Source organism: Palaemon carinicauda, chromosome 30, assembly GCF_036898095.1.
Source record: "Palaemon carinicauda isolate YSFRI2023 chromosome 30, ASM3689809v2, whole genome shotgun sequence".
Lineage (NCBI taxonomy): Eukaryota > Metazoa > Arthropoda > Malacostraca > Decapoda > Palaemonidae > Palaemon > Palaemon carinicauda.
Window position 1 is genome coordinate 30,023,410 of NC_090754.1, and position 14,296 is coordinate 30,037,705.

General features: G+C 38.8%; 1 protein-coding gene across 3 annotated transcripts in view; it reads right to left on the bottom strand.

Moving 5' to 3' along the window:
- LOC137622968 (uncharacterized) overlaps window positions 1-14,296 on the bottom strand; it is a 92,948-nt gene that overhangs the window by 49,167 nt on the left and 29,485 nt on the right. For all 3 annotated transcript variants that reach the window (XM_068353570.1, XM_068353569.1, XM_068353571.1), the window contains exons 3-5: window positions 11,009-11,209; window positions 9,850-10,488; window positions 5,247-5,511 (exon numbers count right to left, since the gene is read on the bottom strand). In XM_068353570.1, the coding sequence (XP_068209671.1) occupies window positions 5,247-5,511; window positions 9,850-10,488; window positions 11,009-11,209 (1,105 nt within the window). The remainder of the gene's footprint in view (window positions 1-5,246; window positions 5,512-9,849; window positions 10,489-11,008; window positions 11,210-14,296) is intronic.

Consider the following 14,296-nt stretch of genomic DNA (forward strand, 5'->3'; position numbering starts at 1 on the left):
AATGTGTCTTATTCAACTTGGACACAAGGTTATTTGATTACCTCAGGCAAATTATGCCTAGGTAGACTTTTACCAAACACTACCTTTTTTCCTTTGGGGTAAGTACTGTAAAAATTCCACATCAAAAGGATTCCAGCACGAAAACCATTTACAGAAGCATAGTTATTTACTTTTGTAAGGACAACTTAGTTCCATATTCTATAGCATGTCGAAATAAAACAAGAAAAAGTATAAAGTAAGGTGAGGCTTTCCTCAGAAGGAAATATTAAACCAAAAAAAAATTCAAAAGTAAGAGAGATTATGAGTCTGGAAAAACAAAAGTGGGATGAAAATACCCAAGAAAGAAAAGAAACAAATGAAATTGGCACACTAACTAGGGAATCTATTACCAAAGAAAATTATGTTAATTACTTGCACCTTTTAATTTTCACTGCCAAATCTGCAGAAACCCCTTGCACACCCAATGTAAATTATCACATTCTAAAAGTAATAGTTTTGATAAATTGTGGATTTCATCTAATATGCATAACATCACAAATAAAACAAATTTTATATAATTTGTATTTTTCCTAGCTAAACAAACTTGTCATTTATTGGGGTTACTTCTGGTTTCGTTTTCTAAGGTAGATTGCGTCGTGATATGCTGCCTGGCTGCCCCTGCGGATGACAAACTAGGATTGTCTCAAGTGTCTAGTCACAACACTCTTCTGGTTAAAGACTTGGGGGGTGGCTGAGAGGGGACCTTTGGTAAATGACTCAGGTTTGTATAGCTAGGAAAAATACAAATGGCACCCTAGCAGTACCAGCTGAACTCGGTTGAGTCCCTTGTTAGGCTGGAGGAACGTAGAGAGTAGAGGTCCCCCCCCTTTTTTTTTTTTTCATTTGTTGATGTCGGCTACCCCCCAAAATTGGGGGATGTGCCTTGGTATATGTATGTCTGTATATAAAATTTGTAGTTTACTCCTACACGGATACAAAATTCTGAGTTATTTAGAGGGGGAGTCTTTCTTAGGTGGGAGGAAGCCTCCATGCTGTAGGAGGTCTGCTCTTTACCCTAAGATACAATTACTATAGAAATAGCAAGAGATGAAAATGAACTATTTGCAAACAGTGTAACCAACTCATATAAGGCAGGGATTTTTGTTCTATTCCAAAAAGCTTTACCAGGGTGAAGTGATATGCAATATATCACTAACATATCAGTCAACAAACACAAGGCATTCTTATCTGCATTAGAGAGATTTTAAGTGAGGGCTTCAATTTCAATCAAAATTGCAATTTGCCTTTATACTCATAAATACTCCTATAATGTAGAGAATAACTGATGCCTGGGATAGCAGCAGTTACTTGTCCCATGAGAGCTTAAATTAGACTACAATATTTGTTGTGCAACGATAACAGGCTCTAAAGAAAGGGCGTCTAAGAACCTACTGTATGTGTGCAATCTTTAATGTACTGGTTCATAAAAGTTGTTTGTCTCTTCTACACTTTTACTTTTAGAACTTGGGCTACCGAGTGGTTTTTGCAAAACGATATGGTTGAAGCAAGCCCACGTATATCATGAGCTCGCGGGGGAAGGGGGGCCCTTAGATGTTTCCCCTGAGGACTTATACACTCTCATGATGATTTCTCTCAACCAAAAATAGATGGTGTTTCTAGAAACCTCCTTTTTGGAACGGCCAGTGCTCACAAACAAATTGGAGTTTCTGGGCTTGAGAAACTGCGTCCTTTTTAAATATTTACGTACTGTACTGCTCTTATAGGACATAGTAACCTGTCAACTGAACCTCTTTGAGAGACAACTTTGTGAAAGAGACAAATCTGATATTACTATCAACTGGATTTTGGGTTTTGACCACAAATTCTGTAACAAAGGACAAAGATAATTCTCTCCACCCTCTGGAATGTAACAAAAGCTGAGATATACCATGCAGTTCACTTAATTTCTCGGCTGAAAATAAGACAAGGAGGAAGACTGCCTTTAGGGTAAGATCTCTGTCTATGGCTTTATGCATATATTCATACGGGGCTTTTTTAGTCACATCCCAAGAGGTGGTTTTAGTTTTCGAGATGGGCAAGACTGTTTGAATCTCCTCACCTGTGCTGAGAGTTCCCAAGAATCTGAGAGGTCAAGACATTTCAGTTTGAATACCTGGCTCAAGGCCGACCGGTAGACTTTCACCGCAGTGACTAAAAGGGTCTTCTTGCTCCATAGGAACACTGAAAAGTCTGCGATCAAGGAAATAGTGGCCTTAAGAGGAGCAATATTCCCCCTACAAAACCAATCACAGAAGATCTTCCACTTTGCCTGATAAACTGCTGCAGAAGACTTTCGGAGGTATTTGGAAAGCTGCTTCACAGTTGTTCTGGAAAAGCCTTTCTTTCGGAGGAGACGCTGGATGGTCTCCTAACGTGAAGGGATAGGCAATGTAATGCGCTGTGGAATCTTCTTACATGAGGTTGGTGTAGCAGGTTTGGCCATTCTGAAAGTTCACTTGGTATTTCCATGGAAAGTTCTTGCAGGTCTGAATACTCCATTGCTGGCCATCTTGGGGACACTAGCGTTACTCCCACTCCCTTCCATGATCTGATTTTGTTCAGTGTCTGATGAATCAGACCAAACGGTGGGAAGGAGTAGAAGTCTAGACCGTCCCAATGGTGTTGAAATGCGTTTTCCGTAACTGAAACTTGGTTTGGGATTGGAGAGCAATACACCGGGAGTTTGTTTTTCAGGTAGCTGGCAAGCTTGTCCAGAGATTGGGAAACCCACAAAGTCGTAAGTCTGTTCACTACTAAAAGAAGCAAAGACAATTTTGAATCAACTATCATTCCTCAATGACTCAGCTGGTTTGCAAGGACGTTTCTCTTCCCGAGGATAAACCTCGCCGAGAGAGATCACCTGTGACTGTGTCCATTTGAGGACCTCTACTGCTAGGTTGCATACCAGGAAAGAGGCTATACCTCCTTGTTTGGAGATGTAGGTCACTACTGGAGTTGTTCATCAATGCCACGGAGTAACCTGTCAGAATCTTTACAAAGCGGAGTAACGCTATTTGCGCTGCTTTCATTTTCAGGAAGTTTATGTGGAAACTTCGTCTTCCTGTGACCATAGGCACGAGATCCGTTCCTTTCCCATATAGGAACCCTATCCCTTGCAAAATTTATCTGTGAACAGAATGAACTGTGGGGGAGGATCCTAGAGGGGTGTTCCCACTAACAGGTTCTCCTCCTTCAGCTACTAAAGGAGGTCTGATATCACCTCTTGAGGTACTTGTAGCAGGGTTGCAGGATGGCTGAGCCTTGGGACCACTGGGTCTTCAGCGCCCACTGAACAGAGCACAGATGCAATCTCCCCAGGAAAACAAGTTTTTCTAACAAGGAGAGGTGACCTAATAACTTCTGCCACGTCAGGGCAGGCAGGAGGTCCCCTTTCAGGAAGTTAATGCCAAAGTATTGAACCTAGCCACTCTGTCTGCAGCTGCGAAGGCCTTGACTTGCACCGAGTCTATGTCCATGCCCAAATACCTGATGGATTGGTTAGTGATGAGGGTGGACTTCTGGAGGTTCAGCTGAATCCCTAACTCCTTGCACAGATTCGGCAACAGGTCTCTATGCCAGCAATTGAGCTCAGGATTCTGTCAAGAGAAGTTAGCCACCTAAGTATGTCATAATCCTGATGACCATGGCTTGAGCCCAGGCTGAGACAAAAACAAAGACTTTGGTGAATACCTGAGGGGCTATAGACATTTGAAGCACAGCACCCTCAACTGGAAGTATGTCTCGAAAAGGAAACTTTGGGTTCTTCCTTGAGGCAGGATGAAGTTTCCATTTTGAACCTTGTCTGCAAAATGGAGAGGTCTATGACGGATCTCCATCTTCCCGTAAGCTTCTCTACCAAGAATAGAATGCTGAGGAAGACTGGAGATAAGTTGAAAACTTCCCCTACTGCTTTCTTTGCTTAGTAACTTGGCGACTTGCTCTTCTAGGAGTAGGTCTGTTGACAATCCTTTCATGTGGTAAAGTAGGGTCTGTTTCCTGGTCAGAAGTGGACAGTCTATGAATGGGATCAGATAACCTGAACGTAAGACTTCTACCATCCTACGGTTGGCCTCAAGGGGACCGTACGGTATGCCATACATTTTTTTTCTAATTATTCAAAATACACATTTCCTATATATGTTTTAGACATATATAATACCTCCATCGTATAAAAATTTCAAGTCATTTGATCGAAAACTTTTAGATTTATTAGCAAAAATAATGATTAAAAAAAAAATTTAGGTCCATTTTTCTAAACTAATATGGCACCAATTGTATTGAAAATCATACCATCAAAACAAAGCAGAATAGTCTGGGATAGAAACATCCAACAGATCTGGCTCAGGGAACGTAGCTGCCATAGCCAGGGGATCCGTGAAAAGTATCGGCTCAGTTACAAAATGCACATTACTGACACTGAGATAAGTTTACGAAATTAGGGCCATCATCTGCGTGAAACCTGTCACGCAGATGTAGTGGGGAGATAGCGTTCAACACCGAATTTAGCTTGTGTTTCTTCTCACCACTTACTGAGAGAGAAGGGGGAGAATAATCTTTCTTGGCTAGCTTTGTCTAATGAGAATGATACCTATCGCACTGAGAGGACGACCACTCCCTACAATACTCTCATAGAGATTCCACCGAAATCTCTTTACTCTACACAATGAACATACCGGGTGAGGATCCACATCTATCTGGCTCATAAAGCTTCCACAAGGATGACCATTACGGCCAGGACAGGAACGCATTAAGGTTGATATAGTCAAAAGGGACACATTCTAATTCACAAATAATCAAAACGCAAGTGACAAATGTCGATGACACAACAACACAGGCAACAGCAAAATAAGGGTGACGAGCGGGTGATGCGATTGTCTAATCATAGGAGTGAAGGCAGGCATGTCCGACAGTCAGCAGTGTTGTGACTAGAAGCTTGAGACAAGTGTAGCTCATAATGTGTAGTGGCTGCCCAGCAGTATAGATGACACAATCTACCGTTTTTTTTTTTTTTTTTTTGTCTGACCGTAGAAAACAAAACCAGAAGTAACCCCATTAAATGACTCAGAAGTTTTTATCTGCATAGGAATGTACCTCATTCTTTAGAAAAAAAAATTCTAGTTGTATCTGTAATAGTTCTCTACGCAATACTGTATCATAATAGATAACATTAACCACTTCAAAAGTACAATAACTAGCTGGAAACATACCATCAAGCTTTTCTTGTTTGATAGATCTCTGGTAAAGCGATGTTGCTAATGGAACTGTCGATGGTTGTGGAGCAGATGATGGAAGGTGTGGCACTGGTCTTTGTGGAGGAGTTGTTCCTAAAGGACGTGGTGGTCCAGGCATCAATGCCACTGGTGATGGAGGAGCCACGCCAAAAGGGTATATACATTCCGATGTATGAGGTGTTCGTGGATTATGCATACAAAGCCCACATTCGCTGATGGGAGATGGTCGTTCCTCCTTAACCTAAAATGAAGAGTAAAAATTGAGCAACATTTTTAAAGAAAACAAAAACAAAGATACATCATTTCCTTGGAGCTACATACCATTCATATTTATAAACTATAGAACCTTTATATTTGTCTAGAATATCCATGGCAATAAATTCAAAGATATTCAATTTCATGTTAAAATTTACAATTGCAGTAAAACAAAATAAATTTTCCTTTTCAAACAAATAAAAACGCAACCCTCAACAGGCCACCAATTCAAAATCAACTAGCCACATGTCATTACCAGACTAACATACGGAAAACTAATAAATATTTGAACTAGATTTAACTGAAAGTAAATAAATTAATCAATGTTAATAATAATACAATTCTTAACTCAGTTCAATTCTTATATGATTCCTACCACAATTCAAGTACAATCAGATTTTGCCACCCGCATAGGTTATGCAACACGCACACACACACACACACCAGTGAAGACTACAAAATCATGAATAATTGATGCACTTTTAATGACAGCACCAGACCCCATATTTTATTATATAACTAGAAAAAGCTTGAGTATAAGTCTTGAGAGAAAAGATTAGTTATATTCATATCAACATATAACAAATTACAGGAAAGCATTCACAGTTACTTAGCACCTAATAACAGATAAAGATCCATTACTAAATGAGGGCTTGAAAATTCACCTATACTGTATAACACATTAAACTGAATTTATTCTCCCCTGCGATACAGTACAACCAAGAATTCTTTGTTTTATTTTTGGTCTTGCAAAACTTGAAGTTTTTATGTCTTTCGTTTTTGGCCCGTTGGTAACATCAATCCCTGGTGACCGCCAGAATGGGGTTCGAGTCCCGCTAAAATTTGTTAAGATCCTTTGGTAGCTGCAACCTCAGCATCCTTGTGAGCTAAGGATGGGGTGTTTGGGGGAACCTATAGGTCTACCTGCTGAGTCATCAGCAGCCATTGCCTGGCCCTTCCGGTCCTTGCTTGGGTGGAGAGCGGGCTTGGGCACTGATCATATATGGTCAGTCTTTAGGGCATTGCACTGCTTGCTAAGGAAATGTTACTGTCCCTAGCCTCTGCCATTCATGAGCAGCCTTTAAATCTTTAAGGTGAACACTGGAGGAGCGAAAATTACAGTCAATAAAGAGTTTATGAGCAGCGCGTATGAAGTTAACTGTGGAACTTTTTGGTACTGTCAAAACATCTCTGTTTAAGTTAGTGATAAAATCAGAATCTGTGAGGTCTTCAGCCATCTCTGGTTCTACAGAAGCCACTATCTCTTGGAATTTGTGCTCCAAAAACCCAGCTAAGAAAAAAATTTTGAGTACAGTATTGATGTCTCATCAGAGTTTATCAGTTTCTCAGTGTTAGTAATGATAATATCATATTGCTTAGTGTCAATGGCAATGTTGTTTGCGTAAGATATAGCTTGTGATTTGGTTGACGGCATTAATTCATACTGAAGCAGTGAATGAAGATTCTTGGTCTTGGCATTAGCTTGGATTTTCCCAGTGACAACATAAAAATTACCCCAAGAGAAATCACTCTTTTAGCCCACCTACAGGTAATATTTATTTAAATTTTCATTAAATTTATGCTACTTGACCTTGAAAAGTTTACTTTTTGACCTTCAATGTGACCTTTACAGTCTTTGGTAATGAAGCCATTGAACTTATTGGATCCTAAAACCACTAAATGGACGCCAAGATCACTTCTTTTTAGCCATTTTAGGCTATTTGACTATGAAATTTGATCTATTAACCTTCAAGTGCATTTATGTTAGTATCACTGAATACGCTGCCCATAAAAACTTTCATTTTGACACCAGGATCAATTTTCTAGGCAGTCTAAGACCAATTCTAAAGATACAACAAAGTTAAATCTAGCACCCAAGTTCCAAACCTTGAGTGCTGCAATGAGCAGTCCTTCCTTCAAGATGTCTATGATCAACGCAGAGATCTGGATGTTGAGGAGCCACTGTCCTCAACCTACTTACAATAATACTTTGCGTTTTGTTAGGGTTCACCTTCGTGCCCCATAATTTGCACCAAGCACTAACTTTAGCTAGATCTCTATGAAGGGATTCAGCAACCACAGTTCAACATTCAAGAGATGGAATTGATGCAAATAGAGTAGCACCATCTGTATATACAATGAGGTCTTCCAGGCCAAACCACATGTCAGGTGTATACAGCATGTTAAGTAATTGGCCAAGAACACTACCCTGAGGAATACCAGATATCACATTACAATCTATTACTTAAAAATTCAATAATGACGCTAAGAAAAGACCCACCTATTCACAAGTGTTTAAATTTGGAAAATAAGGGCCTTATGATTAACACAGTCAAAGGCAGCACTACATTCAAGGTCAATCACACAAACTTCCAGACTACCACCAAGGAATTTCTGTACAGCATTGGAGATACCTATTAGCAATAAGATCCATCAAGAGTATTTTCATTTCACCTGAAATAAAAGCTAAACAGTTTGTTTAGCCTCAGGAAAACAGGAAGATCTAGTTTCTCATTTACTGTCAAACACATCAGTCAGAAGGGTAGCCTTTTCCTTCAAACAGTGAGTGACAAGAGCTATTTGGTTTAAGTAAAGGAGTAACCGTAAAGTCTACATCAAAGAGTGCAGATTTAAGGGTGGACCACCACTCAAGTTTTTGGGGTTATACCAGCAAGTTTCTTTTAAGGTCAAATTGTATTCCTTTTCAGTTGAAGCGTAAAATCTTTGAGCAAAAGCTCTTAGCTGTTGTGGTAGCCTATTGGAAACGTCCCTGCCTGGAACATGTTGGATGGGGTTTGAGACCCACTCCAACTTGATAGCTTCTAGTAGTCTCTGTAACCTCACCATCCTTGCGAGATATGGGGGTTTGGGGAGCCTTTAGCCATTGCCTATCCCTCCCTGGTCCTAAATTGATGGAGAGAGAGTTTTGGCACTGATCATATGTATATATGATTAGTCTCTAGGGCACTGTATGTGCCTTGCCTCTACCGTTCATAAGCAGCCTTTAAACCTTCACAGTTATTCCAAATCAAATCTGACCAGTCACCTTTCTAAAGACGAGAGGCCTGCTTCTTCAAATAAGAGCGTCTACAATCATCACTGAACCAGGGTTTGTCAGTATTTTATCACACAGGAAGGGATATGCCTATCAATTATATTGACCAGATTCTCATTCAAGAGAAGAACAGGTTCAACACTATTTTACAATTGTGACCAATTTAAATGCACAAGATCACTCAAAATGTTATTCTAGTCATATTGAGATTTTATATACTGTATATCTTACATGAGTAGGACACATCAGGGACAGACTGCTCAGTCTTAATTAGTAAAGAAATTAATGCATGATCAGACGTCCCAATTAAAGAACCAACCTCACTTGTTATAACACCAGGGGAGTTAGTGTATTCTAGGTCCAAGCATTACCAGACCTTCATTTATCATTTACTAACACCCTGATTCAGAGGCAAAGTCCAAAGCTCTTAAGCCACAGCGATCAGTAAGAAAAGATGAATTTAACCAATCCCTTTCATGAGCAATGAAATCACTAACAAAGAATAAAGAGACCTTTCTATCATCTTGTATCTTAGCATAATGGTTACAAGACAAAGATAAAATCATCCAAGTCTGGATATTCCAATAGAGTGAAAACAAATAATAGTGGTTATGCCAGTCACAAACTTTTATGACCTGAATCTTATGACATTCACATTCATGAGACTTATGAGAAGAGGGGTACTGTTCTTCAAAATTTTTGGTTTCTTAAAACGGAGCTCAGACGAGTACCTAATTTGAGATACCAAAGTTTCTCAGCATAATAAAATATTATAATGTTTGGAGGCAACTGTAAGGTCTTTTATATTGGTGTGCAGTCCATGAATATTAAAATAAATTAGACGACACTGGCAAAGTCTAGGACGCGCTGGTCCTTGATTTTGCTCAATATCTCTAGACAGAATAAGAATTAAAAGCAATAAAAAAAAACCTCATTATATTTGAAAACCAATTTTATAATTATAAAAAAAACTATATACTGTATACACGAATATAAAGCGACTCATACTATTAACAGTATTTGGTTTTACATAATTGAGAAATGTTCATAAATACTGGTAATGGTTTATGGAATTCCAGGTACTTAGCCTCAATAATTAAATTCACAAGCAGCAAACCCATGAATGGTAAGGTCTGTTTGTATAGTGGTGCCAAATGTACCATAAAAATAAATCATATAAGAAGTAAGATGAATCTTGATGGAACACTTAGCTAAAGATAAAATGGTAGCGAGAGCTTTCAAAAGAACAAGGAATGACTTATTACGTACCTTAAGCCCGCCTGGATTAATGAGTATTGAACTAGGGCCAGGAACAGGGACTTCTGGCACTGGTGGTCTTTGAGGACTTACTGCTGCCGGTGTAGGGGTCATCATGTTCATCTTATCAGATACCTGTTCTGCCATTTCACAACTACTACTCGCTACAGCACCAATGGGATCCATCACACACAGAGACACCTCCACAGGAACCGGAGGCATAATATCCGGAGGCATAATATCGTTGGATGGCTCACTTGCTTTTACATCAGGAGCAGAAGCTTCCTGTTTGGCAATGGAGCTCTCAACAGCCGAACAAACATCAGATACTTCAGGTACTTCTTCTGGCTCTTCTTCATCTTCTACTTCTTCATCCTCTTCCTCCTCCTCGTCTTCCTCCTCTTCTCCCTCTTCCTCCTCCCCCTCATCATCATCGTGTTCTCTGACTTCTTCATTTTGCAAAACCTCTTCCATTTCTGAATCAGAATCATGGATTGTAATAGTTGAGGTTGGGTCACGAGGAGGCGGGGAAATGATCTGACAATCCAAGTCTGGATCAGAATCAGCATTTAAGAGATCATTGACAGAGAGTGACACTTCTTCCCATGTACTTCCATCACCACTTTGTTCCATTGCCAGTATTTCCCGCACCTGTTGAATGGAACAAATACTTTAAATGCATGGAGTTTACATTTTGTTTAATAGATTACTTAATTTGCCACAAAACATCTCTAGTCAGTTTGATGAAACTGATTAAATACATCACAAAACTGCAATACTTTCACATGAATTTCTGCTTAGTATACAATTGAAATTCTCACTTATGGTGTACAGTTCAAAATTAAAAGAAATTATTTTATGGATAATTAAATAAATTCAATTTCATCAATACATAATTACAATGAGTTACCTACATAAGTACTTTTAAAGACAAGAACCTTTGTGCAATAATTTTTTTCTAAGATCAAAATAGAATATAATTACAGTAATTTCTTTCTCTTACAATTATTAGATTATATAAATAGCTGTAAGAATTCTTGATACATATGTAATGTTAGCAAGATCAGTTGACTAAAAAAACAATGGAGAGTAAGGTGTTGGGGGTTATGAAATGAACTTTTCAATTTCTTATGAAGGAGACTTACAGTATGTGCAAACAACCAATGTTTACCTGTTGGACAACATCTGATGGAAAAGAATTCAGCTGAGAAGAGTCCAAACTATTCAGCAACTGGAGCTCATCATCGGGTAAAACTTCAGTTGTTTTGAACCTTTGTTGACTCAATCTCTGAGAAAGGGCGGCACGATGCTCTGACATGAGATGCGTCATCATGAATTGAGCTTTACGAGATCTGGGATCATCTACAAGCTCCTGTTACAATGGAATAAAGAGAACAAGCTTTAAATATTTAAGAACGTATCTAGTTTATTGGATTATTGATGTAACCTTAAACTTAAATACAAGCACTAGGAAGGAATTCCAAATCAATAGCTTTATGAAAACCATACCATGTAAAGTATTAGCATTACACAAAGATGGCTACCAATAAAAATCTTAAATTTTCAAAACAAATTTAATTAATAATAATTTTGAAAATGATAATGATGAGTCAATCATACAATTATAAGATACTGATCAGTGATAAAGACACCACAAATATTACATGAACTATTAAACTGGATAAGATATATTAACAACTTTAAATGAATGTTACTTGTAAAAGCTCTACATTTGCTAAATACAGTACAATAAATACCATAAAAATAATTGCTTCTAATAGCTGCTGGACACCATAATATAGTACTGTATATCATCATATAATTTCTATTTACCTGGCATCCATATTGCTAGTTACACATTGATACCCTAAAACTAAAATTTTCCCATTTCTTTCCCATGTAAATGACCCGTCCCTCTAGTGCAGTTAGTATTGGGATCATATGGATGTGTAAGGCAATACAACAGCATGGGTAAACCACATCCATTTGTCTTTCAGTCTTGAGGTCAAAACTAGCTTAACACCCTCTCGACATTACTAGTCGGTGGGGGTGGGGGCATATATAGAAATGCCAGGGGAGTATAGAAATACGGTACTAAAAATTTTATATTTGTATTTTTCATAGCTATACAAACCCGAGACATTTATATGGGGTTTCTTCTAGTTTCGTTTTCTACGGCAAGACAATTGAATAGAAATGGATCTTAGCCATAATGATAAGAAGACAATCGAAGATAGGATCATCCATGGCTGGATTCTGGTAGATTGAACACAAATAGAAGTTGTTATGCCTGCAACAAACTTTTATGACCTGAATCTCATGACATCTACATTCATAGTAAAGCTTACGAGAAGCAGGGTACTCAGTCTTAATATACAATGCCATTACCCTGGCCCTAGGGATGGCCTCGCGTTTCAACATTATTGGCTTCTTAAAACCAGTTATAAGGAGCTCAGAAGAGTGCATCATACTAGAAACCTAAGTTTCTGAGTACAAAAGAGTATCATACTGTCTGGAAGCATCCGTAAGGTCTTGAATATTTGCATGAAGACCACGAATATTGCAATAGAGTAAACAACACTGCCGAAATCTAGGACATTCTGGTCCCGGATTTCACTCAATGTCTTCAGACAGCATAATAATTAATGGTAATAAAAAAAAGACACATCATACCTAAAAACTAAATTAACAAGAATGATAACAAAAACAATATGTACAAATATAAATAAAAGATTGATCAAACCCAAAGACTATGGAAAAAACAAGTCGGAAAAACTGATCAACATGGAGGAGCCGATACACCATGCAAGGCTAAATACCCTCCAGGATAGCCACTTCAACTGAAGGGAGGTCAGTAAGGATGGTTTTGAAAAGGAAAGAATCAGATAAGGAAAAGGCAGCCTCTTGATAAACCACCAGGCATCCAGTGGAAGACCATGGTACAGAGGCTATGGCACTACCCAAGACTAAAGAACAATGGTTTGATTTTGGAGTGTCCTACTCGAAGAGCTGCTTACCATAGCTGGTTTGATTTTGGAGTGTCCTACTCGAAGAGCTACTTACCATAGCAAAAGAGTCTCTTCTGCCACTAATAAGAGGAAAGTAGCAGTAATTAGCCCCTTGAGTGAAGAAGTGCTTGGTAATTTCTGTGTTGTCCGGTGTATGAGGAAAGACGAGAAATAGGCCAGACTATTCAGTGTATGTGTAGGCAAAGAAAAAAACGAGCTGTATTCAGAGAGGGATCAAATGTATTACTGTCTGGCCAGTCAAAAGGATCCAATAACTCTATAGAGGTAGTATCTCAGCGGGTGGCTGGTGCCCTGGCCAACCTACTACTCTTCTGGTCAAAGACTTTTGGGGCTGATGCGGTGGAACCTTTGGTAAATGACTTGGGTTTATATAGCTAGAAAAAATACAAACTATAAAATTTATAGTTAATCCCTTAGAAGGTAGGAAAGTTACTGTGAAGGAGGTCTGCCCTTCTCTCTTAAGATGCAATTACTATAGTAATAGCAAGAGATCAAAGTGAATTATCTGTGAATACGACAGCCGGCTCGTAACGAGGCAGGGCCTTAAGTTCAATTCTAGAGAGCTTTGCCAGGGTGAAGTGATATGAACACCAGGTGTTGCATATTATTAATATATTCAATAAATCATCTAATATATCAACCAGTACACAATGCAAGGCCTTTTTAATTGCATTAGGGCAGCTTCCAAGGGAAGGCTTCAAGCCCGTTCGAAATCGCCATCCGCCTTAGTGCTCATTACATACTATAATGCCAAGAATAAGAGCAGTCACCTGTCTTTAACAGCTTAACGTTAAACTATTTGTTGTGCAACAGCTATAGGGCCAATAGAAAAAGTGTCTCAAGAACTGTGAGTGCAATCTCTAGGGCAACGGTTCATAAAAATGATATTTTAATTATAAAATAAATTTTTGAATATACCTACCCGGTGAATATATAATAGCTGCTACTCAGCGGCTCGACAGAAAACACACTCAAAAACTCGCGAGCGATCGCTATGAAGGTTGCGGGTGTGACCACCAGCGCCAACTATCGGCCAGATACCACTCTTGCATGTAAACAAACCCTTCAATTCTTCTCGTCCCGCTGCGTCTCTATTGGGGAGGAAGGGAGGGCCTTTAATTTATATATTCACCGGGTAAGTATATTCAAAAATTTATTTTATAATTAAAATATCATTTTTAAATATTTAACTTAGCCGGTGAATATATAATAGCTGATTCACACCCAAGGCGGTGGGTAGAGACCAGAGTTAATCAAGTTTACAGCGTATAAGCTAAGAGTTTTTGACAGTTATCAATATAACAAAACCAAAATATATAGGTACCTGGTAAGGAAGTTGACTTAGACGATTACTCTGCCTTGTAAGTCTGTCTTCCTCACGAAGCCCAGCGATCCTCTTAGGATGCTGAAAGACTCCCAGGAGCTGAAGT